We start from the raw sequence: 26,548 nt of genomic DNA, 5'->3' as shown, positions 1-26,548 counted from the left end.
ATAAATTTTATAATTTTACGATTGTGAAGAAACAGTAAGCCAAATGATGTAACGACAGCAGCTTCTTTTCTATAGTAATAAACTTCTATAGTAATAAACATTCCAAGATGTTTCAATTATTCCATTATAAGACAATTTTGACATTGAGTCACATAAAAGGGACATTGTGCCATAATAAGACGCTTGTTGAAGAGGCAGATTTTCAGATGCCTCTTAAAGGAGGTATAGAGGCAAAGATTTTTAGTTGGAGAGTTCCTGAACTTAGGGTCTTGGCGGCTGAATGCACTGTTCCCAATGATGAACTGATTAAAATCAAAGATGTTCAAGTGGTCACAATTAGAAAAAGACAGATATCTAGGAAGGTTGTGTGGCTGGAGGAGTTATAGAATTTGAAAGGTGTAAAATAATATCGACATTTGAAAACAAAACTGAGAATCTTTAAAAACAAATTCAAAATTTTGCTTAATTGGAAGCCAATGTGGGCCGGCAAGCATTGGAGAAATGGGGGTCAATGAGACTTGACACATGTTACAACAGTTTTTGATGAGATCAAGGGTATGGGGGATAGAACATTGAAAGTTGGTCAGAAATGCATCTGAATCCTCAAATTTGGAAGAAGCAAAAGCTTTCTTGAAGATTTTGGCAGTAGATGAACAGAGGCAAGGTTGGAGTTGAACAATGCTACATAAGTAGAAATAGTGATGTTGTTAATATGTGATTGAAAGCTCACCTTGGCATTCTGATTGGGAACAGTCTGATTTAGCTTCCTACTGTTGCCAGTAAGAGAGATGGAGCTTGGAGATAGCAGGCAACAGATTTTATTGGACAAACCAAATAATAGCTTCAGATCATTCAAAATTTACAGAATGTTAGCACAGATGAAAGCCATTCCACCCATTATCCCTGAATTCACTCACTCATCTATTTTCTATGATGCAGCAAAGGTTTCCTTTGTAGTAAGTTAGCTCATTTAATTTGAAGGCTTTTAATTGAATCTACCTCTACCACACACTCAGGCATGCATTGGAATTCCTAACCATTTATTGTTTCCTTATGCTGCCATGACTCATAGAGTCATAGACTCATAGAGAAGGACAGCATGGAAACAGACCCTTTGGTTCAACCCGTCAATGCCGGCCAGATATCCCAACCCAATCTAGTCCCAGCTGCCAGCACCTGGCCTATATCCCTCCAAACCCTTCCTATTCAAATACCGATCCAGATGCCTTTTAAATGTTGTAATTATACCAGCCTCCACCACTTCCTCTGGCAGCTCATTCTGGACTCCCCGAACCCCAGGGAAAAGACCCCAGGGAATTGTCTATTTATCCTATCCATGCCTTCTATAAGGTCACCCCTCAGCCTCCGAGGCTCCAGGGAAAACAGCCCCAGCCTGTTCAGCCTCTCCTTATAGCTCAAATCCACCAACCCTGGCAACATCCTTGTAAATCTTTTCTGAACCCTTTCAAGTTTCACAACATCCAGCCAATAGAAAGGCAACCAGAATTGCATGCAATATTCCAAAAGTGGCCCAACCAATGTCCTGTACAGCTGCAACATGACCTCCCAACCCCTATACTCAATGCTCTGACCAATAAAGGAAAGCATACCAAGTGCCTTCTTCACTATCCCATCTACCTGTGACTCCACTTTCAAGGAATTATGAATCTACACTCCAAGATCTCTTTGTTCAGCAACACGCCCCAGGACCTTACCATTAAGTGTAAAAGTCCTGCTAAGATTTGCTTTTCAAAAATGCAACACCTTGCATTTATCTAAATTAAACTCCATCTGCCGCTCCTCAGCCCATTGGCCCATCTGATCAAGATCCTGTTGTACACTGAGGTAACATTCTTTGCTGCCCACTACACCTCCAACTTTGGTGTCATCTGCAAACTTACTAACCATGCTTCCTATGTTCACATCCAAATCATTTATATAAATGAAGAAAAGTAATGGACCCAGCTTACTAACTATGCCTCCTATGTTTGCATTCAAATCACTTATATAAATGATGAAAGCAGTGGAGCCAGCACTGATCCTTGTGGCACACCACTGGTCACAGGCCTCCAGTCTGAAAAGCAACTCTCCACCACTACCCTCTGTCTTCTACCTTTGAACTCTATGGGAAGTTAGGGACGTGATTGCTGAGCCCCTTGCTGAGATTTTGAGATCATAGATAGTCACAGGTGAGGTACCAAAAGACAGGAGGTTGGCTAACATGGTGCCACTATTTAAGAAAGGTGGTAAGGAAAATCCAGGGAACTATAGACTGGTGAGCCTGGCATCGATGGTGGTCAAGTTGTGGGAGGGAATCCTGAGGGATAGGATTTACATGTCTTTGAAAAGGCAAGTACTGATTAGGGATTGTCAACATGTCTTTTTGCAGGGAAAATTATATCTCACAAACTTGATTCAGTTTTTTGAAGAAGTAACAAAGAGGGCAGAGCGGTGGATGTGATCTTATATGGACTTCAGTAAGATGTTGGACAAGGTTCCTCATGGTGGACTGGTTAGCAAGATCAGATCACTTAGAATACAGGGAGAACTAGCCTGACGGATACAGAACTGGCTCAAAGTAGAAGACAGCGGGTGGGGTGGAGGGTTGCTTTTCAGACTGGAGGCCTGTGACCAGTGGTGTACCACAAGGATCAGTGCTGGCTCCACTGCTATCATCATTTATATAAAAGTGATTTGAATGCAAACTTAGGAGGCATAGTTAGTAAGTTTGGAGATGACACCAAAATTGGAGGTGTAGTTGACAGCGAAGAAGGTTACCTCAGAGTACAACAGGATCTTGATCAGATAGCCCAGATGGAGTTTAATTTAGATAAATGTGAGGTGCCCCATTTTGGAAAGGCAAATCAGTGCAGGATTTTTACATTTAACGGTAAGGTCCTGGGAAGTGTTGTTAAACAAAGAGACCATGGAGTGCAGGTTCATAGTTCCTTGAAAGTTGAGTCACAGATAGAAAGGATAGTGAAGAAGGCGTTTATTTTGCTTTCCTTTATTAGTCAGAGCATTGAGTGGAGGAGTTGGGAGGTCATGTTGCGGCTATATAGGACATTGGTTAGGCCACTTTTGGAATATTATATACAATTCTGGTCTCCCTCCTATAGGGAGGATATTGTGAAACTTGAAAGAGTTCAGAAAAGAATTACAAGAATGTTGTTAGGGTTGGAGGATTTCAGCTATAGGGAGAGGATGAATAAGCTAGGGTTGTTTACCCTGGAGCATTGGAGGCTGAGGTTACAGAGTTTAGTATAATCATGAGGGGCATGAATAGGGAAAATGGACAAGGTATTGGAGGATCCAGAACTATAGGCCATAACTTTAGGGTGAGAGACGAAAGATTTATAAGGGACCGAAGGGACAACTTTTTCATGCAAAGAATGGTGCATGCATGGGATGAGCTGCCATAGGGAGTGGTGGAAGGTGGTACAATTACAACGTTTAAAAAGCATCTGGATAGGTATATGAATAGGAAGGGTTTAGAGGGATATTGGACAGGTGCTGGCAAATGGGACGAGATTAATTTAGGATCTCTGGTCAGCATGAATGAGTTGGACTGAAGGGTTTGCTTCCATTCTGTACATCTCTATGACTCTATGAACAACTTCACATTTTCACATATTTTATTCTATTTGACAACCTTCTGTCCACCTACTTAACATATGTAAATGGTTTGTGTCCCTCTCAAACCTGACTTTGTATTTCTGTGTTGTCTGCAAATTGTACTACAGTACCTTCGCTTCCTTCCTTCAAGTTAATATACATTGTAAACAGATGTAGTCACAGCACTGATCCTTGTGGATGCCCACAGGTCACAGGTTGCCAACCTGAAAAAGAACCCCTTATCTCACTCACTGTTTCGTGCCCATTAGCAAATTCTCTTTCTGTGCCAATCCATTACCTCCAACACCATATTATTACCTTTTCTGAGGTATCTTGTTGAAGATTTTTAGGTAGGAAGTCCAAATACAACACATGTACCAATTCTCCTCTGTCCACACTGGTTGATACCTCTTCCAAAAATTCAATAAATTAGTTAAACATGATTTCTCTTTCATAAGCCATGCTGGACTTTCATTGATTTGATTCTAATTTTACAAATGTTCTGGTATTACTTGCTTAATAATTGATTCCAGTATTTTTCAACAATGGATGTTATGATAAGAGGGTTATAATTACATGTTTTTAGCCTCCCTAAAATAGGGGTGTCACACTGGCAGTTTTCAAATCACCTAACTGTTACAGCCAAACTGAACAGATTGCTGGTCTTATTGTTACTAGCCTAATTTAATGGTTTTTAAGTTATGAATTTGAGTTGATAAGACACCTGTGTCATCAGTGAACAGAGTCCAATTCATGCTATGCAAGACCCTATCCATGTCCACTGATACAATGTTCATCTCATATAAGACTCAATTCATTTCTTCTGATACAACCCGATTAGTTTAACTGTACCAAGGTCATTCAATAGCTGTCTCGTAGAAGTCACTGGAGTTCATAATTCCTCAATGATTGCATTATAGTACCTTACAACTATTGTTCAACTCTGACATTAATAAAATTTGTCAGATACTACAACTTGAGAAATGCAAATCTCAATCAAATACATAACTCAGTCAAGGTTTCAAGATTAATTGTGCTGATCAATTTTATCTTAAAACAATGATATAAAATAAACTGGCCGTTTGGCTAATTTTTAGCGTCATAATAATGAGGCTAAATTTTACCATTAATCTACCTACATGTGGGGCAAGCAGAAAGTAGAGTTAAGGCCACAATCAGATCAGCCATGATCTTACGGAGCAGCGCAGCAGATTCTATGTCCCTATTCCTATAACTTACAAGTTCAGCTAATAATACGCGATTCGATAATTGCGGGGATAGATAGCATCCTCTGCAGTCAAAAATTAGAATTCTGAAAGCTGTTTCCTGCCTGATACAAGTGTGTTGCATATCTCATAAAGCTAGAAAAAAACTTGGAAAGGAAGATGGTAAATCCAATTGTCATGTTCCAAATTGAAAGAAATGACATAGGTAGGAATAAACAGGAAATCCTGCTAACAGAGTATCAAAGTTAGATTCTAAATTAGAAGGGCAGAAATTGAAGGATCGTGCGATCTGAACTACACAAATTGGCATGGGAGCAGACAGATTAGGAGAAATTACAAGTGGTTAAAGGGTTAGGTATGGGAAAGCAATTTCCTTTTCATGAGACACTCTGGGAAAGGAAGGAGCTGTAACAATCGTCAAGCTCCAATTAAACAGGAATGGAACTCTTGACCAAGCAGAAAGGTGAAACAGGGAGGTGACAAAGGCTGCAAGCTACCTGGATGTAGGAAGTATTCTACAAGAAAAATAAGCACTCTACACCTCAATAAAACATTGGTACAAAGAATAGTGTAAGGGAGGGTTTTGGTGGTAAGGAGCTAAATAGAGAGAGTTGTAGATCAGACATCTTTATGGCCAAATATAAAATGAAAGGGAACCCTATTAAAAAGGAGTTGGAATGGTTGTATAACAATGTGCACAATGTGTATAAGAAACAGACATTGGAGGTCATCATACTTCGGGATAAACCACACATCATCAAAGACATGGCGACAAAAAAAAATAAATACAGCAGGATATAGAGGAAAAGAGAGCAGATGGAATACAGTGCATTTTCTTGCAAGGGATAACATAGTAGACAAGGTAGTTAAGAAGGCATTTAGCTTGACTTTATTGCTCAAACCATTGCATATTTGATTTGATTACTTTTTTAGATTAGATTACTTACAGTGTGGAAACAGGCCCTTCGGCCCAACAAGTCTACACCGACCCTCCGAAGAGCAACCCACCCAGACCCATTCCCCTACATTTACCCCTTTACCCAGACCCATTCCCCTACATTTACCCCTTCACTGAACACTACAGGAAATTTAGCATGGCCAATTCACCCTAATCTGCACATTTTTGGACTGTGGGAAGAAACCGGAGCACCCAGAGGAAACCCATGCATGGGAGTTGGGACATCAAGTTGTACAGGTCATTGATGAGGCCACTTTCAGAGTACAATAGGAAGGCATTTAAATTGGAGAGAGTTCAGAAAAGATTTACCAAGATGTCTGAGGGAATGGAGGGTTTGAATTATAAGGAGAGGCTGGATAGGCTGGGACTTTTTCACTCAAGCATAGAAATTGAGAGATGACCTTTTAAAATCATGAGGAGCACAGATAAGGTAAATACTCTTGCTGGAAAAGCACAGCAGGTCATGCAGCATCCAAGGAGCAGGAGAATCGACGTTTCGGGCACGTTTCAGGAATTCCTGAAGAAGGGCTCATGCCCGAAACGTCGATTCTCCTGCTCCTTGAATGCTGCCTGACCTGCTGCGCTTTTCCAGCAACACATTTTCAGCTCTGATCTCCAGCATTTGCAGTCCTCACTTTCTCCCAAATAAGGTAAATAGCAAAGCTTTCTTCCCAGCGTGTGAGAGTTCATAACCATGGACACATTTTTAAGATGAGAAGAGAAAGATTTACAAGGGACCTTATGGTCAAATTTTTCACACAGAGGGTGGTCGTATGTGAAATGAACTGCTAGAAGATGTGGTAGATGCAGGTAGTTATGACATTAGAAAGATATTTGGGTAGGTACACAAATCAGAAAGGTATAGAGGGATATGACCAAACGTCAGACCAGTTTCGTTTTGGGAAATTTGGTGAGCATGGACAAGTTGAAGCAAAAGGTCTGTCTCCATGCTGTGTGACTCTGAATCGCTAAGAGAGGTGAAGAAAGAAATATGAAGATAATGTAGGGAGTTGGGTAAAAGAAAGAGAAAAAAAAATCATGCTAGAATTAAAACACACTAATATTGATCAGAAGAGGTAATTAAAGGGTACAAGGGGATGGAGTCCCTAAAGTATATACAGGACGATTTTCTAAAAGAGTATGTGAAAAGCTCCACAGGGGAAGATTTACTAACAAATCCAATAACTGAGAATGAACCACAGGATATAAGACAAGAAAAAAAAGCTGAGGAACAGAGGATGCTGAAAATCAGAAACAAAAACACAAATTACTGGAAAAACTCAGCAGCCCTTGCAGCAACTGTGGAGAGAAAGCAGAGTTAATGTTTTAGGTCTAGTGATCCTTCTTCAGAACTTCAGACAAGTAAAAAAAAGTAGGGAACATCTAGTCAGTAGTAACCATAAAATAATATAAATTAAGATAATAAAGAAGGACATAATTATGACGAAACTCAAGATGACAGATTGGAGAAAAGCTAATTATTAGGCTCTGAGAATGGAACTTGGGAAAACAAAACTGGCAACAATATTACCAAACAACAATGTGGAACAATTGGAAAGACTGAATCAAATGTTCAACTGGGAAAATAATATCAGTTAAAAGGGGAAAAAAGAAACAAAGAAACTAGTGGGACTCCATGGATGAAAAAAGATGTAAGGAAACAATTGAAGATTAGAAAAGAGGCATACATTAAATATACAGAAAGTAGAAGATTGCATGACAGAAGAGAATTGGTAGAAAGTAGGAGGGAAGACAAAAAAATTAGAAAGGCAAAGAGGAATTATGAATTTGAAATTGTGAAGTTAAACAAAATAACAAAATATTTGACAGGTAATAATGAAATAAATAATAATAATATTAGCATAAGAATAGGACCAATGAGAGATAGATAGGAAATGATCACAGGTAATGATAGAAAAATGGCAGAAGCATTAACAATTATTTCAAATAAAGACAAAATGCTGGAAAAAACATAGCAAGTTTGACAGCATCTGTGGAGACAGAAACAAAATTAAAAGTTTGAGTCAAAAATAACACAAGGTTATTACTGAAAAGACAAAAAAAAACAAATTATCGAGATATGGAGCACAGTTGGAAAAAATCTTAAACAGCCAGCAAACCAAAGTTTCAATTTATTTCCCAAACTCATTACTTTACAGCAATACAAATAATGAGAAATTAGCCCTGTATATAAAATCTTTAACTTTGACAATACTGAATCTCCCCAGTTCTTTTTAAAGAAACAGACCCTTTGCTCCAATTTGTCCATGCCAACCAGATATCCTAAATTAATCTAGTCTCATTTGCCAGCACTTAGTCCATATCCCTCTCAACCCTTCCAGATGCCTATTTTTATTGAAAAGTAGATTTTTTTTAATATTACATCAAATACAAAACAATACAATTCAAAACAATACAAACAAAGAACAGAAAATGAGTTTTAAAAAACCCAATCCGCCCTCTCGTATAAATGTATAAATATATTTAAAATATATATATTTAAAAAACCCAACTATTTAACTAAATAAATAAGAACCAAACTAATAAATAGTAATAACTCAACTCAGCCAAACAAGATACTCATACGTTCGCAGTTCCTCCTCTCTGGATATTCAACTCAAAGCACAATATCCAGGTATTCCAAAAAGGGTTGCCATGTCTTATAAAAATTCTCAGTTTTGTGGTGTACCATACTCGTGAGAAAATTCAAGGGGATATGCTCCATAGCTCCATAACAATCTTCCGCCAACCCGACAGGTCGGTGCAGGGGGGGGGGGGGGGGTGGTTTGGATGCCCAACCTAGCAAGGTATTCTTTCTTGTGTAGAGAGGGAGGATGTTGAAAAGATTTTTCTTATGCATATCTGTAGGAAATATACTGGACAGACCAAGAAGAAGAAATCGGGTCCTTCTCCACCCTTACACCCGCAGCGTTCCATTTTGTTTGAAGCCTACCACAAGATCAGAGACAATGGGTAAGAGTGCCCATACCGACCTTGCACTTGGGACATGTTGAAGACAACCCTGGTTTAAATTTTGTTAAATGGCCCAGAGTCAAGTGGACCCTGTGGAGAACCTACAACTGTAAAGCATGGATCCTATTGCAAACTGATATCTTTCTTGCGTTTTCGCAAATATCTTCCTATGCCTCTGAGGAGACCTCAACACCTAGCTCTCTCTCCCACACCCTGCAGAGTCATCAGAACTCATCGGAGGGGGCACCCCCCAATTGATGATATAAAATGCTGACAGAAAGTGTACTCTTAGCACTGAGCACCTTCCTCTCTATGTCGGATTTGCAGGGATCAGTCAAAATTGTAGTCTTTTTTTGAATAACATCCCTAACTTGAAAAAAACGAAAGATGTCCCTGTTAGATAGCTCGTGTTTCTGTGCTAACTGATCGAAGGACATCATTGTGTCTCCCTCAAATAAATCGCCCATGCAAGACACACCCCTAGCGGCCCAATGTTTGAATCCTGAATCTATCATCACCAGTTGAAAATCCAGAGTACACAATAGGTGTAAGAGAAGACGTTTTGCCAATATTGCCATCCCTCTGCCGAATTGCCTTCCATGCTTTAACAGTATTGATAACTATTGGGTTATGGCAATATTCCCTAACTGTCCTCATTTTGTCCAAAAACAGCATGCTAGTAAGGGGGCACCCTGCCTGGGAGGTTTCAATATCTAACCATATTGAAAGAGGATCCCCTCAAGCCTAATCACTCACATAGGATAAAAGCGAGCTTAGTTGGTAGCTTTTAATGTCTGGGAGATCCACACCCCCCCAATCTGTGAGGCAGTTGCAATTTAGCTAATTTAATGAGGGGCCACTTCATGATGCCAAATAAAAGCTGAACCAGCTGCTCAGTTTCCTGAAGTGTTTGCTTATTGAAAATTAGGGGGAGCATCTGTATAGGGCATAACAAACAGGGGAGAATATTTATCTTAATAAGCACTATCTGACCCAACCATGAGACCGGAAGTGCCTCCCATCTTTGAAGGTTTTGTTTGATTTTGTCAAATAATTGAACAAAATTAGCTTTGAACAGCCAATCCAGAAGTGGAGTAATGAATATGCCCAAATGCACAAAACCCCCTGTGACCACTTAAATGGAAATCGATATTCACCCTCAAGACCTAGCTCCCTCGTAAGGCCACCCATAGGCATAGCCTCTGATTTTTCAAGATTAATCTTGTACCCCAAAAAAGATGCCAAACACACTGATGCATTGTATCAGGCGAGGCATTGTAACTGCTGAATTTAACAAAAAAATATATATTTTCCACCTCCAAAAAAAGTATGTAATTTTGACCCCACTTCTGGAGCTGATATATTTGGGATCCATTCAAATGGCCTCCGCCAATGGTTTAATCACCAACGTAAAAAGCAGTGGTGAAAGGGGATAGCCCTGCCGGCTGTCCCTAAAAATATTAAAATTATTTGATTGTACCCTGTTGGTGATGACCGCCGCGAGAGGGCCAATGGAGAAAACCTTTACCCATCTTATAAGGACTTTGTCCAAACCAAACCGCTCCAGAGTATAGAAAAGGTTACGGCAACTCAACTCGGTCAAATACCTTCTGTGCATCTACAGAAATGACCAATCCCTGTATTGACTGTTGTTGGCATGCTTGAATTACATTACGCAGCCTCCTAACATTATTTTAGGATCTGCAGCACTTTATGAAGCTTGTCTGGTCCTCTTTGACAATAGAAGGTAACACAGTTTCTGGCTGTAATGCAATAGTCTTAGAGAGGATTTTAAAGTCCACATTTAAGAGTGAAATGGGCATGTACGAAGCACAGTCCTCCAGGATCTTCCTCAATAACTCCTCTCAGAGATGGCGGGAGACAATCATGGCTGTATGAGTCATTAAACATGTTAAGCATCGGGCCTGACAATATGTTTATAAATTCCTTATAGAATTCGCTGGGAAGTCAGTCAGGACCGGGCGCCTTTCCACTCTGAAGCTGCTTCACAGCCTCCTGCAACTCTTGTTCTGATAATGGGGCTTTGAGAAAAGACTCTTGTTTGGGGATCATGCCTGGGAGCTCCAGATCCTTGAAAAAGGACTCCATTTGCCCCACTCCTCCTTACAACTCTCAGATTGGTAATAACTTAGAGTAAAATCTCTGGAATGCCACATTAATCTTTTTGGAGTCACGTGTTAGGTTCCCAGACCCTTCCCTAATTGCCATAATGGCTTGAGGGGCGCTCCTCTTCTTGGCGCGATATGCTAAGTATTTACCTGGCTTGTCACCATGCTCATATAACCTTTGCTTTACAAAAGCCAGCTCCTTCTTTGCTGTCTGCGTGAGCACTGAATTCAATGCAGACCACAGCACCCTAATCCTCTGTAGCTTGACCAACAAGGGCCTGTCAAAGTAGTCTTCTCAGCTGCCTTCAACAGTGCTTCAAGGAGACATTGCTACGTACCCTTCTTCCGCTTCCTACTGGCAGAGTAGGAAATAACTAACCCCTTCGCATAGGCTTTGGCAGTCTCCAAAGGATGGATGGGCTACTAACCGAGCCTGAGTTAATGTCTAGGAACACCCAAAGTTCCCGAGAGAAGTACTCCACAAACTTATTATCCTTGAGGATAATGGAATCCATTTGCCAGTGCCTCAAACCCACCATAACCTCCTTAATCTTAACCAACAGATACACTGGAGCATGATCAGATATGGTGATATTACCAATTGTACAAGATACCACCAAGTCCAGGGTTGCCACGGGGGTCATAAAAAAAAAAATTAATCCTGGTGTGACATCTGTGTGCATTGGAAAAAAACGTAAAATCCCTGCCTGTAAGGTGGAGACACTTCCAGATGTCCACCAACCCTAACTCCACACACAGATCCACTAATTGTTTAGTTTGTACAGAGAATTTCGGGAGGCCTTTGGGCAACCTGTCTACTGTGGGATCCATGAGACAGTTAAAATCTCCCCCTATAATGATGTGTCGGGACTCGAGACTGATCAGTTTGGAGAACGCATCTATCAAACATTTGAAGGGATGGGCCAGAGGGCAATAAACATTTAAAACACCATGTTCTTCCTCGTTTATCAGGGCTTTGAGAATTACAAACCTCCTGTGTGTGTCTTTAACACATTCTAGTAACTTCAACGGGAGATTCCTCCTAACCAATATAGCCACTCCCCTACTTCTGGTATTACAAGAAGAAAAGTAAACCCGATCAAAACCATTCTGCTATAGTTTCAAATGCTCCCTATCATCCCAGTGTGTCTCTTGTAATAAAGCAATATCCACCTTCTCCTTTCTCAGATTCAAAAGAACCTTCTTCCTGTTAACTGGTGAATGACTCTCCTTGATATTCTAGGTACACCATTTAACCAAGTCATTCTGCAGCAACATTTAAATTCCAGAGAGGAGGAACTCGAACCACAAATCATCGAGTCTTAGTGTCACAAGATTCATCAAACATAAAAACTATATAAACTTAAACCACTAATGTTAACAAACCTACAAAGCGATCAAAGATTATATATAACAAAAACCAAAAAACAAACCAACATATAAAGCACCAACAGTGCTGAATGGGGGAACCCCCTGCCTAAAGTGGGCAACTATCCATCCCAAAACCCAATTTCCCATCCCGCTGCCAGGACTGCAGCCCGAGCATTTAAATACTTGAACTAGGTATAAACTGCCTGTAAGTAGGCATCTAGCCATCCCAACCATTTTCCCTCCTCCTAGCTAGAGCCGCACCGCAAACACAAGCAGAAAAGAAAGAAAATACACCATGGAATAGCAAGGTGAATAAAGAATTTTTTTTAAATAAAAGAGGTAAATACCCCACCCATCCTTTGGTATAACTTAACTTAGAGATTGAGAGTACACATCTCAGCTGTCGCCAAACATAGTGTAAAACCAGATTATTCCCAATAAATAAAATAGGAAAAGAAAGCCCTAACCGGGCTTCCCCTGTTTTTTTTTAAAAGAAAAAACAAAGACATACCCAAACAACACTACTATTTGTAGATACTAAATTGTTCACATTAGGTTAATTTGCCCACAAAGTCTCTTGCCTTCCCCGATGTGCCAAAGAGATGTATGGATCCATCTGAGGTGATCGAGGCACCGCTGGATACCTCAGAGTACTGGATCCCAAGCTCCCTCAGTCTTCTCTTGACACAGTCATAGGATTTTCTTTTATGGATCACTGCCGCTAAGAAGTCCTGGATGAACATGATCTTAGAGCCCTCGTACATTAGGGCCTTCGGATCCTTCCCCTGAATTCTAAAAGCATCCACGATTCTCTCTTTATCTCTATAATGATGAAACCGAACCAAGAGAGGAAGCGGACATTGACCCAAACCTGACCTCCATGCCGTGACCCAGTGAGCCCTCTCAATCTTCAAGGCTCTCATTCCAGCTCCAAGTTAAGGAAGTTCTGCAACCAGTCCTCAATAAATTCCACCGGCCGCTCACCTTCCTTACCCTCCGACAGACCGACGATCTGAATTTTATTCTCCTGACCCTGTTCTAAAGATCATCCATTTGGTCAGGCAAGTTACGGACCTGTGTCTCCAGGGCTTGGATCCTATCCTTGGAGGAACTGATATCAGCTTCCACCTCTGTGAAAGTTCAACCTCATCCGTCCTTTTTTTCCAGGTGCCCCAGCTGTTGTTCATGCTTCTGCAGCATGATAAGAGATCGGGGCCAGCTTTTCCTCTTTCTGCTTACCCAATATCTTGTCTAATCACTCTATCCATGCCGCTCATGATTTTATAAACCTCTAGAAGGTCACCCCTCAGCCCCCGATACTCCAGAGAAAACAGCCCCAGTCTATTCAAACTCTCCCTGTAGCTCAAACCCTCCAACCCTGGTAATATCCTTGTAAATCTTTTCTGGACCCTTTCAAGTTTCACAGCATCCTTCCAATAGGAGAGAGACCAGAATTGTACACAATATTCCAAACGTGGCCTAATCAATCTCCTATACTGCTGTAACATCAACTTCCCAATTCCTATACTCAATTCTCTGACAAATAAAGGAAAGCAACTAAACATCTTCTTCAACATTCCATCTACTTGAGGCTCCACTGTCAAGGAACTATGAACCGGCACTCCAAGGACTCTTTGTTCAGCAACACTCCCCAGGACTTTACTATTAAGTGTATAAGTATCCCCCAATTTGGCTTTCCAAAATGCAGCACCTCATTTATCTAAATTAAACTCCTTGGCTCATTGGTCCATCTGATCAAGATCCCATTATACTTTGTATGAATACTCACAAATGTTTCCAGTTTTTAATAATTTATAGATTTTTAATTAAATCTGATCTAAAAGTTGTACAAACTACTACTTTTGTACTGAGGCCAAGGATGCTTTCCCTGAATTGTTCAATGTCCCTGTTCAAGACAGAAGTGGCTTCTGACCCCTCAGTCAAGTCTTGTTTGAACTGCCCAAAAACTTTCAAACGCTGGACTTCCAAAGCTAAAAATCAATCCTTGATTGTTCTGCACCAAAACCAAATTAAATTATCTTAATGTTTGCCCCACTTTTGGTAAGTCACCACAGTAACTTCACTCCAGAGGTCCCTTCTCGCTGACATATGGTGGATTAGGACACTATCGTGCAAGGAATGTCTGACTTATTTTCAAACCCTTACGAAAAGTGACAAAGTCCATATCTTAGTGATTCTAAAATATAGACTCTAAATGTTGTAATGCGGAATTCAGACACCTTTCATTGCAACAAAGTAAATGAAAACATTTTTCATGACGCCTAGCAATCTTGAAGGGAGGTGTGCCTCAGCGACTAATTGTCAAATCCTGGAGTCTCCCGGACAAACCTGCATATTCACAAAATCAAGGGAGCACATGTTTTGCACTTACATCGCGCCTTTCGTAAGCGTTGGATGTCTCACGCCTTCCCACGGAACCATCAGAACTGGCCAGTTACTGTATTCTGTAGATCATAGCGTCTCTCCGAAAGCTCTATTTTTAGCCGGTAAATTAAAATTCGGTTGCCTTTAAGAGCCCACAACTCCGGCACCCAGCATACGCGCGGTCTCTAATTGGCCAGTTCCGTGCTCTCTGACGTCAGATGGGGTTGCAGCGGCGGGCGACGACCAATGGGAAGTGGCCTCTTTGGCGTTCGCCATTAGCGCGCGGTGGTGACTGTGAGGCAGTCGGGCGGGAGCAACGGTTGCGGAGCGCAGGTATCGGTGAGGGAGGGAAGAATCGATGGATAGGTGAACGGTTAGAGGCCCAGGCCGCGGGGGACAGGGATTGGCGGGAGAAGGTGAAAGCTTCACGTGTTGCAGGGGCATATAGGGTGGAGGGGCCTCGGAGTTCGGGCCCCCATTGCAGACCAGCTCTAAGCTGAGTGTTGCGCTGAATTTGATGCTTTGTGGTTGAATGTTTACAGTGGCCGCAGTGCGGTGTTTGCTAGACAGGTTTGTTTCAAAGTAACTAACACACTTGTACGGAAACTCATCTAGATTTCTGTATAAGGGGCTTCAAATGCTCTGAAGCTTTTAGTCCAGTTGAAAAAGAATGCTAGGAGGATCTTACTTTTACCATCTGTTCCACATGCGTAAGGTATCGTCTTTCTTTACATACCCCCCTCCCGAAAAAAATTCTCCAGCATAAAGTCAGCATTGCTTATCCAGTCCCTTCAGTTCCTAAGAAGAGTCGCATTTGACTTGAAACATTAACACTGTTTTTCTGCACGCATGCTGTCAAGATATACTAAGTTTCTCAGTGTTTTTTTGTTTTAATTTTGAATCTCGAGCATTTATAGTGTTTTGCTTTTAATTATTAACATGGAACTGTTTTGATACCTTCAAGTAATTCAGTTTGATTTGATTGTTTAAACTTCCAAAGCAGTTTTAAAATTTGCGTATTTATGGATAAATTGTGTTCACCTTTAAGTGTGCATTTGTTAAAGACTGAAACAGAAATAAAAACGGGAAAAGCTCAGCAGGTCTGGCAGCATTTGTGGAGAGAAGTCAGTTAATGTTTTGGATCATAGAATCATAGCTGAGTGACCCTTCCATCTCTTTCTCTTAATGGATGCTGTCAGACCTGCTGACCTTTTCCAGCAATTTCTATTTTTTTTTCTGACTTATAGTATCTGCAGTTCTTTCAGTTTTTATTAAGAACTAAAGGCTGTTGGTTAGTAGGCATGTATGGCCACCATTAGTTTTGAGAAGTATTTATTTTGACTTGTTAAAAATGTATAAACTATTTTGACACTTGTATAATATTCATCTGGAGTGCAGGTGGTGTTTGTTTTCCAATGAAAATATGAAGCAATATTTATTTCATTGTCTCTGTGCTCCATATAAATTGTAAAATTAATATGCATTTATTTATTGGTATTTGGATTGGTGATTGTACCTTACTGTATTTTTTCCAAATCCATATAATAAATACATACAAGGTGAACATATTACAAAGTTCTGTTCATTGAGGGGTATTACATTGTGGAAGTAACAGGGAATTAAAATAAGGCCAAGTTAGCTAAATCAGCTGGAGTAAATGATTCTGCTGTATCATTTGATGCTGAATAGGAAATACTACTTGATCATCTTTCCTCAACTAGTCCTATCAAAACATGAAATTTTCAAAAGCTTTATATGGCGTTGATGGTGTGACATTGCTGTGCATAATTTGGCAGTTGTATTTGCATGTATTATACTGCTTTTTGGAAATAATTAGTTGAAATGCTTAGAGATGTTCTGAGTATAAAAGGTACTGCATAAATGTGAGCAATTGGCCATTGATTTTTCTAGATATGCCAAAGCATTTCTCAACCAATTAATTAATTTTCAGTTACGTTCTGCATTTTGATGGCTGTGGCTGCAGCCACAGCCAATCTGAGAACAGGGTTCTGAGGACACATGTGAATGACCAGTTAATGTATATTTTTGTAACCTTTGAGATGGAAGCAAATACAAAACAATAGGAGAACTCTCTGACAATTTAGTGCCATGAGTCTTTTAGATGTACATAGAGGTGGGTCTTGATTTAAAATAATATGAAAAAAGCTGCCTTGACAAACTTCTGTCCATCCTTAAGCACTGTGCGAAAGGTGTTATACTAGATTCATGTACTTCAAGCTATGGTGTTGTCCTGAAACTGTGACCCATTGACTCAAGTGTATCTATTTCATAAGTCTGAAAAACATGGGGATAAGTGTAGGCCATTTAGTGCCTCAATTCTGGATTAGTGGTGCTGGAAGAGCACAGTAGTTCAGGCAGCATCTGAGGAGCAGTAAAATAGACGTTTCGGGCAAAGATGGAGGCCATCTGGTGTGTTCTGTTAGAGACCGCACTTTCCCTTCCCACGTGGTTAAAGATGCCCTCCAATGCATCTCGTCCACATCCCGCACCTCTGCTCTCAGACCTCACCCCTCCAACTATAACAAGGACAACGCCACTGGTGCTCACCTTCTACCCTACCAACTTTCGCATAAACCAAATCATCTGCCGACATTTCCGCCACCTCCAAAAAGACCCCACCACCTCCCCACCCCTTTCCACCTCCCGCAAAGACCGTTCCTCCATGACTACCTGGTCAGGTTCATGCCCCCCTACAACCCACCCTCCCATCCTGGGACCTTCCGCTGCCACCGCAGGAATTGTAAAACCTGCGCCCACACCTCCTCCCTCCTCTCCATCCAAGGCCCTAAAGGAGCCTTCCACATCCATCAAAGTTTTACCTGCACATCCACCAATATCATTTATTGCGTCCGTTGCTCCCGTTTTGGTCTCCTCTACATTGGGGAGACTTGCCGCCTCCTAGCAGCGCTTTAGGGAACATCTCCAGGACACCCGCACCAATCAACCACATCGCCCTGTAGCCCAACATTTCAACTCCCCCTCCCACTCTGCCGAGGACATGGAGGTCCTGGGCCTCCTTGACCGTCGCTCCCTCACCACCAGACCCTGGAGCAAGAATGCCTCATCTTCCACCTCGGAACACTTCAACCCCAGGGCATCAATGTGGACTTCAACAGTTTCCTCATTTCCCCTTCCCCCACCTCACTCTAGTTCCAAACGATGCTGCCTGAACTGCTGTGCTCTTCCAGCACCACTCATCCAGAATCTGCAGTCATTGTTTTTAGTTACATTTAGTGCCTCAAGTCTGTTCCACTATCTAATAAGATCAACATTGATCGGACAATCCCTCAAAACCACTTTCCTGCCTTTTCCTCATGAAACTTGCTTCCTCTACTGATCACGAATTTATCTTCGACTTAAAAAAAACCCACAGCTCTTTCGCAAGAAGTTCCAAAGCCACTCAACTCTCATAGAAGAAATTCCTACTCGTCTTAATCTTAAATTGAAGTCCCTTTTATTCTGAGGACATGCCCTTTGGTCTCTTACACTCTCATGAGTGGAAACATGCTCTCGACTGTTAACTTGCCTAATATCTCAAGAATCCTGTATATGTCAATGAGATCACCTTTCTTTCTTCTCAACTGGGTCCCAACTTATTTAACTTTTGCTTATAAGACAGTCCCTTCACATCAGAGATCATTGTTTGTTAATTTCTGTGCATTTGTTTTAGTGTGATTTTATAGTTGATAACTAATTTTTAAAATCTCATTATGCGGTAGAATATTGATAAGTCTGCTTCACCTAAAAATACATTTATTTTCTCCCTTCCCAAAATGTTGATCATTTTTAGTCTACTGTAGTCATGTGGGCAATGGTTATCACCCTAGATTTTTCTGGGGTAGCTTTGAATCATAAGTCAACCTTATTAAGTTTTGGTAGAAGTTTCAAGAATGATTCATAATCATTTTCTCAACAAGGCTTGTGTTTTTTCAACAAGGGCAGTTATACAGGGAGTTACAAGTGGCAAAGCTGATTCTACACCAGATTTGTTGCTGTTGTCTAATCACATGGTGCTTTTGGGCCTTTGAATGTCCTGTATGAAAATGATCACCTCAAACAGCAAAAACAGTGTACAGTTTATTTACTCCCCAAACAACTTAATATCCTTTTTAACCTACCCTTCACCCCACAAAGTGTGAAGAACCTTTGTAGGATTTATGAACAGAAACATGCCATTTAACCCAAACCATCCATATTTGTTTATACTCCTTTTAATCTTCTTTGTCTTTTCTCATTTAAATCTACTATTTTAACCATCTATTACCCATAGTCCCTGCATAAATAATCTGTATTATACTCTTCAGTTACTACTTATGATAGAGAGCTCCACGTTCTTACCACTCTGGGTGAAGAAGTTACTTCTTGTTTTCGTACTGGATTTCTTGGTAACTTTTATATTGGTGGTTTCTAGTTATGTCCTTCCTCACAAGAGGAAATATTCTCTCTGTACCAATGCTAACAAAACTGTTCATAATTTTCAGACCTTGTCTAGATTATCTGTCATCCACTTTTTGAACAGAGAAGTGACCCAGTCTGTTCATCCTTTCATGTAATGTGTATCTGTGCATTTCTGGCAATATTCTTGAGTCATCTTTGCAATCTCTCATGTACATTTTACAGTATTATGGTCTGGGTTGAAATGATTAGTACTTTGTTTCTTTCTCCTTCCAGTTGTCCAGTAGTTACAGATTGTTATCCTGGAACTGTCAGTTTAGGAATGTAAGAACATAAATGATTGTAGAGAAATTGGCCACTCAGACCTGTCCATGTTTGAATGGATGATCAGCCTCAACTTCACTTTGCTGTCCATTCCTCATGTACCTAAGTTCACTGAGAGCAAATAAAATAAAGAATTGCAATTGCTGGAGCTTTGAAACAAGCAAAGTTTAGAAGGAGAGTCACTGGACCTGAAATGGTAATCCGTTTTCTTCTCCAAGAATGCTGCCAGACCTACTGAGTTCCTCCAGCAATTTGAGATGGTTTTTATTCCTGAGTTCAAAAAATATTGATTTAAATCTTGACTATACTCCATGATGAAGCATTTGTATCCTTTTGCTACACAATGATTGGGAGTTTAGGGGGAGTTTACGGGTTACTGAAGATTATATCTGCAATAAATGCTGTTGGTTGCGAATCCTATCAGATTGGTTGGAGACGCAGTTAGAGGCAATGAGGAATTTACAAAAGCAAGGGGATGTGATGGGTGGCAGTTATAGGAAGGGGGAAAAAGTCACATATACAGTCACACAGATGGGTTAACTCCAGGAAAGGTAAGCGAGGTAGGTAGTTAGTGCAGGAGTCTTCTGTGGCTATCCCCATTGCAAGCAAGTATGCTGTTTTGGAAAATGTAGGGGTGATGGATTCTCAGTGGAACATAGCACGATCAGCCAAGTTTCTGGTATTGAGACTGAGCCAGTCTCGATACCATCGCTCTAATGTGATGAGGAGTACGTCTGATACCAAACTATTGATTGTGTTAAGGGACTGTCTAGTTCAAGGTACAGACAACATTTCTGTTAGCAAGTTTTGAGAAGATTTGTGGCCAGCAGCGAAAAATCAGAATGGTGTGTTGCTTCCCTGGTGCCAGGATCAAGGGTGTCTCAGAAAGGGTGCAGAATGTTTTCAAGGGGGAGAGGGGCCAGCGAGAGATCATTATACACATTTGAACCAATGACATTGGAAGGGAAAAGGTTGAGACTCTGAAGGGAGATTACAGAGAGGTAGGCAGGAATTTAAAAAGGAGGTCCTCAAAAGTAGTAATATCTGGATTACTCCCAGTGCTACGAGCCAGTGAGGGTAGGAATAGGAGGATAGAGCAGATGAATGCATGGCTGAGGAGCTGGTGTATGGGAGAAGGATTCACATTTTTGGATCATTGGAAGATTTTTTTGGGGTTGAAGTGACCTGTACAAGAAGGACTGATTGCACCTATATTGTAAGGGGACTAATATATTGGCAGTGAGATTTCCTAGATCTGCTTGGGAGGATTTAAACTAGTAAGGTGGGGGGGGGGGGGGTGTAACCCAGGGAGATAATGAGGAAAGAGATCAATCTGACACTGGTACGGTTGAGAACAAAGGCGAGTCAAAGAGTCAGGGCAGACAGAGACAAAGCAAAGAACAAAGTAGGATTGATAAATTAAACTGCATTTACTTCAATTCAAGAGGCCTAACAGGGAAGGCAGATGAACTCAGGGCATGGTTAGGAACATGTGACTGGGATATCATAGCACTTACAGAAACATGGCTCAGGGATGGACAGGACTGGCAGCTTAATGTTCCAGGATACAAATGCTACAGGAAGGACAGAAAGGGGGGGCAAGAGTGGAGGGGGAGTGGCGTTTTTGATAAGGGATAGCATTACAGCTGTACTGAGAGGATCTTCCCAGAAATACATCCAGGGAAGTTATTTGAGGAATAAGAAAGGGTTGATTACCTTATTGGGATTGTATTATAGACCCCCTAATAGTCAGAGGGAAATTGAGAAACAAATTTGTAAGGAGATCTCCGTTGTCTGTAAGAATAGTAGGGTGGTTACAGTAGGGGATTTTAACTTTCCAAACATAGATTGGGGCTGCCATAGTGTTAAGGGTTTAGATGGAGACGAATTTAAGTGCTTACAAGACAGTTTTCTGATTCAGTATGTGGATGTACCTTCTAGAGAAGGTGCAAAGCTTGACCTACTCTTGGGAAATGAGGTAGGGCAGACGCATGAGGTGTCAGTGGGAGAGCACTTTGGGGCCAGCGACCAGAATTCTATTAGTTTTAAAATAATGATGGAAGAGGGTAGACCAGATCTAAAAGTTGAAGTTCTAAATTGGAGAAAGGCCAATTTTGACTGTATTAGGCAAGAACTTTGAAAAGCTGATTGGAGGCAGATGTTCACAGGTAAAGGGACAGCTGGAGAATGGGAAGCCTTCAGAAATGAGATAACGAGAGTCCAGAGAAAGTGTATTCCTGTTAGGTAAAAGGAAATGCTGGTAGATATGGGAAATGCAGGATGACTAAAGAAATTGAGGGTTTGGTTAAGAAAAAGAAGGAAGCATGTGTCAGGCATCGACAATAGATCGAGTGAATCCTTTAAAGTATACAGGCAGTAGGAATATACTTGAGAGAAATCAGGAGGGCACAAAGGGGACATGAGATAGCTTTGGCAAATAGAGTTAACGAGAATCCAAAGGGTTTTTACAAATACATTAAGGACAAAAGGGTAGCTAGGGAAAGAATAGGGCCCCTCAAAGATCAGCAAGGCGCCCTGTGTGTGGAGCCGCAGGAGATAGCAGAAATACTAAACTAGTAGTTTGCATCAGTATTTAGTGTGGAAAAGGACATGGGAGATATAAAATGTACAGAAATAGATGGTGACACCTTGCAAAATGTCCATATTACAGAGGAGGAAGTGCTGGATTTCTTGAAACGCATAAATGTGGATAAATCTCCAGGACCTGATCAGGTGTACCCTCGAGCTCTGCGAGAAGCTCGGGAAATGATTGGGCCTCTTACAGAGATATTTGTATAATTGATAGATACAGATGAAGTGCCGGAAGAGTGGAGGTTGGTTAATGTGGTGCCACTGTTTTAAGAAAGGTGGTAAGGACAAGCCAGGGAATTAAAGACTAGTGAGCCTGACATTGGTGATGCGTAACTTGTTGGAGGGAATCCTGAGGGACAGGACGTACACATATTTGGAAAAGCAAGGACTGATTAGGGACTGTCAACATGGCTTTGTGCATGGGAAATCATGTCTCACAAACTTGGTTGAGAGTTTTTTGAAGAATTAACAAAGAGGATTGATGAGGGCAGAGCAATGGACATGATCTGTATGGACGTCAGTAAGGCGTTCAATGAGGTTCCCCATGGGAGACTGGTGAGCAAGGTGAGATCTCATGGAATTCAGGGAGAACTAGCCATTTGGACACAGAACTGGCTCAAAGGTAGAAGACAGAAGTTGGTGATGGAGGGTTGTTTTTCAGACTGGAGGCCTATGACCAGTGGAGTGCCACAAGGATTGGTGCTGTGTCCACTACTTTTTGACATTTATATAAATGATTTGGTTGCGAGCATAAGAGGTATAGTTAGTAAGTTGGCAGATGACACCAAAATTGGAGGTGTAGTGGACAGTGAAGGTTACCTCAGATTACAATGAGGTCTTGATCAGATGGGTCAATGGGCTGATGAGTAGCTGACGGAGTTTAATTTAGATAAATGTGAGGTGCTGCATTTTGGGAAAGCAAATCTTAGCATGACTTATACACAATGGTAAGGTTCTAGGGAGTGTTGCTGAACAAAGAGACCTTGGAGTGCAGGTTCATAGCTCCTTGAAAGTGGAGTCGCAGGTAGATAGGATAGTGAAGAAGGCGTTTGGTATGCTTTCCTTTATTGGTCAGAGTATTGAGTACAGGTGTTGGGAGTACGTGTTGCGCGTGTACAGGATATTGGTTAGGCCATTGTTGGAATATTCCGTAGGATGTAGTGAAACTGGATGTTGCCAGGATTGGAGGAGTTGAGCTGGAGGGAGAGGTTGAATAGGTCGGGGCTATTTTCCCTGGAGCATCGGAGGCTGAGGGGTGACCTTAGACAAGTTTATAAAATTATGAGGGGCATGGATAGGATAAATAGACAAAGTCTTTTCCATGGGGTGTGGGAGTCCAGAGCTAGAGGGCATAGGTTTAGGGTGAGGGGGAAAGATATAAAAGAGACCTAAGGGACGACTCTCTCATGCAGAGGGTGGTATGTGTATGGAATGAGCTGCCAGAGGAAGTAGTGGAGCTAGTACAATTGGAACATGAAAAAGGCATCTGGATGGGTGTATGAATAGGAAGGGTTTGAAGGGATATGGGTTAGGTGCTGGCAGGTGGGATTAGATTGGGTTGGGATATCTGGTCGGCATGGACAAGTTGGACTGAAGGGTCTGTTTCCATGCTGTGCATCTCTGATTCTAAATGATGACTGTTTTTCTGAGACTAGATTACCCAGCCAGAACCAAAAACAACCCTTTTGCTTTCTGCCAGATAGTTCCTTCAGAATCTTGTCTGTTTCAATAATTCCAAACTCCAGAGAGTATTAACCCAGTTTACTCTGCTTCAGGTCTTGGGACAGCCCTCTTACCCAACAAGTAAAGCTAGTGAACGTAGCATATTTGTCCTTGAATATAGAGACCAAAACTTTGTGCAGTATTTCAAGGTAAAGTCTCACCAAAGTCCTCTACAATTGTAGCAAGACGTCTGGTCCTTGTATTTTAGTACTTTTGCAATGTTAATCAGTTTTGTTCGTTGACCAACTTTGATCCACGTTAATATCACCCCATGCTAAGAGCTCTGTTCCTGTGTAATAAAAGATAAAGTTGCCATCGCCCTTCCAGACCCTAGGGCTGCTATTCTTATTAGAGACAGATGACTCTTGGTTTAAGTGTCACCAAGACTCAGACAGGGGTAGAGATTGAGAAGGAGAATCCTTCATGGTCAGCTGAGCAGGTGTGAGATGTATTAATCGCTTGTATGGCAGCTAATTGAATACCTTCTAGAAAAATCTATATGGCTTCCATCCACTGTCTCTCATTTATCTACTCTCCTAGTTAAGCAGTTGGGGAAGCATTCCAATGGACTTATGAAACATTTATTTTCTTTTCATAATGCTGTTGATTTTGCTTAAGCACATTATATTAAAATGCCCTGTTAGTAAATCACTGGTATTAGATTCTAGCATTTTTTTTGACAAGTAGGTTAACTGACTTATAGTTCCCTGTTTTCTCTCCCCTTGTATAGTGGAGTTACATACGTTATTTACCAATCTAGCAGCAGTTGTCGAATTTAAGAACCTGGAAGTTGAAATCTTGGCATGTTACAGTTATTCCACAAATGTTCTAAGAACAGAATTTTAAACTTTTTAAAAAAAAATTCTAATCTGGTAGAATAATTAAGTAAACGTTTTAAATATATATAGATATTTCAAGTTTGATATTGATTTTAGGTGTGAAAGTATACAATTTGCAAACTTTTGTATTCTGTCAGCTATTTGATATGACCGATCCAGAAAAGCAAAACTGTTTATGCTAGATGTTGCTCAGGGGACAGCTGCTTTCAAAATACAAGACTGGAATCGTAGTTTATCTCTAGTGGATGCAAAGTAATTTTTCTTTAATGTCACTGATCGACTGGGAGGAGAAAGTGGCCTGTAAATGCATCAGTGCTGTGACCAGAACAGAAAATGGGCTGTCACTGCAGTATTGTCACTGAATAGTTGTCTGAATGTTACCATTTTAATCAGTTATTCATTCTGTGACCCCTGAGCTAAAAAGTGCCTTTGTTTCCTTATCAGTCCATGGGATGATGATCCTATCTTGCTGAAGCTTAGGTTTTTTTTGTTCTTAATTCAGAACTTTTTAAATGACTTAATGTTTCAGAAGTGTTTTTTTATATATTGCAGAGGCTTTATTTTGAAATACCGAACATTTTTTTTAAACTGAATTGAACTTTCGTTCTGGAGAGTCCTGCATATGGTCAGCTCTGGAGGTTTTTTCCTTCAGGAATTCATTGAACATAGAACATAAAACATTACAGCGCAGTACAGGCCCTTCAGCCCTCGATGTTGCGCCGCCCTGTCATACTAATCTGAAGCCCATCCCACCTATACTATTCCATGTACATCCATGTGCCTGTCCAATGACAACTTAAATGCACTTAAACTTGGTAAATCTACTACCATTGCAGGCAAAGCATTCCATACCCTTACTACTCACTGAGTAAAGAAAATACCTCTGACATCTGTCTTATACTTATCTCCCCTCACTTTAAAGTTGTGTCCCCTCGTGTTTGCCAACTCCATACTTGGAAAAAGACTCTCCCTGTCCACCCTACCTAACCTTCTGATTATCTTGTATGTCTCTATTAAGTCACCTCTCAACCACCTTCTCTCTAACGAGAACAGCCTCAAGGCCCTCAGCCTTTCCTCGTAAGACATTCCTTCCGTACCAGGCAACATCCTAGTAAATCTCCTCTGCACCCTTTTCGAAGCTTCCACTTCCTCCTTATAATGCAGTGACCAGAACTGTACACAATACTCCAAGTGTGGCCGTACCAGAGCTTTGTACAGCTGCAGCATAACCTCCTGGTTCCAGAACGCAATCCCTCTATTAATAAAGGCCAAAACACCATGCCTTCTTAACAACCCTGTCAATCTGGGTGGCAACTTTCAGGGATCTGTGTACATGGACACAGAGATCTCTCTGCTCATCTGCATTCCCAAGAATCTTAGCATTAGCCCAGTACTTTGCATTACACTTTGGATGGAGTAATTGGATCACCTCATATTGTCCACATTAAACTCCATTTGCCACCTCTCAGCCCAGCTCTGCATCCTATCTATGTCTCTCTGCAGGGTAAAAACAATGACTGCAGATGCTGGAAACCAGATTCTGATAGGTCAGGGAGGAGGGTGGAGTGGATAGATGGAAAAGAAGACTGGCAGGTAGGACAAGTCATGGGAACAGTGCTGAGCTGGAAGTTTGGAACTAGGGTGAGGTGGGGGGAAGGGGAAATGAGGAAACTGTTGAAGTCCACATTGATGCCCTGAGGTTGAAGTGTTCCGAGGCGAAAGATGAGGCGTTCTTCCTCCAGGCATCTGGTGGTGAGGGGAGCGACGGTGAAGGAGGCCCAGGACCTCCATGTTCTCGGCAGAGTGGGAGGGGGAGTTGAAATGTTGGGCCACAGGGCGGTGTGGTTGATTGGTGCGGGGGTCCCAGAGATGTCCCTAAAGCGCTCTGCTAGGAGGCGTCCAGTCTCCCCAATGTAGAGGAGACCGTATTGGGAGCAACGGATACAATAAATGATATTGGTGGATGTGCAGGTAAAACTTTGGATGTGGAAGGCTCCA

The 26,548-nt window shown here is 41.3% G+C and overlaps 1 protein-coding gene and 1 long non-coding RNA gene across 10 annotated transcripts in view; one reads left to right on the top strand and one right to left on the bottom strand.

Annotated features, from left to right (window-relative positions):
* LOC122557915 overlaps window positions 1–14,834 on the bottom strand; it is a 98,094-nt gene extending 83,260 nt beyond the window's left edge. Inside the window, exon 1 of the long non-coding RNA XR_006313973.1 lies at window positions 14,665–14,834. This is a non-coding gene — a long non-coding RNA (uncharacterized LOC122557915). The remainder of the gene's footprint in view (window positions 1–14,664) is intronic.
* A 26-nt stretch (window positions 14,835–14,860) lies between these two features.
* The window catches only part of LOC122557913 (nucleosome assembly protein 1-like 4), a 121,676-nt gene continuing 109,988 nt past the window's right edge, over window positions 14,861–26,548 (top strand). For 7 of the 9 annotated variants that reach the window (XM_043706124.1, XM_043706121.1, XM_043706120.1 and 4 more), the window contains exon 1: window positions 14,861–15,023. In XM_043706124.1, the coding sequence (XP_043562059.1) occupies window positions 14,876–15,023 (148 nt within the window). In that variant the 5' untranslated portion in view covers window positions 14,861–14,875. Of the gene's footprint in view, window positions 15,024–15,054; window positions 15,074–26,548 lie in introns of those variants that run through there. The other 2 variants (XM_043706122.1, XM_043706129.1) reach the window with 2 other exon arrangements.

This window comes from Chiloscyllium plagiosum, chromosome 16 (genome assembly GCF_004010195.1).
Source record: "Chiloscyllium plagiosum isolate BGI_BamShark_2017 chromosome 16, ASM401019v2, whole genome shotgun sequence".
NCBI classification, from domain to species: Eukaryota; Metazoa; Chordata; class Chondrichthyes; order Orectolobiformes; family Hemiscylliidae; genus Chiloscyllium; species Chiloscyllium plagiosum.
Note: the sequence above shows the minus strand (reverse complement) of the source record. Positions and strands in the feature narration are given on the sequence as shown.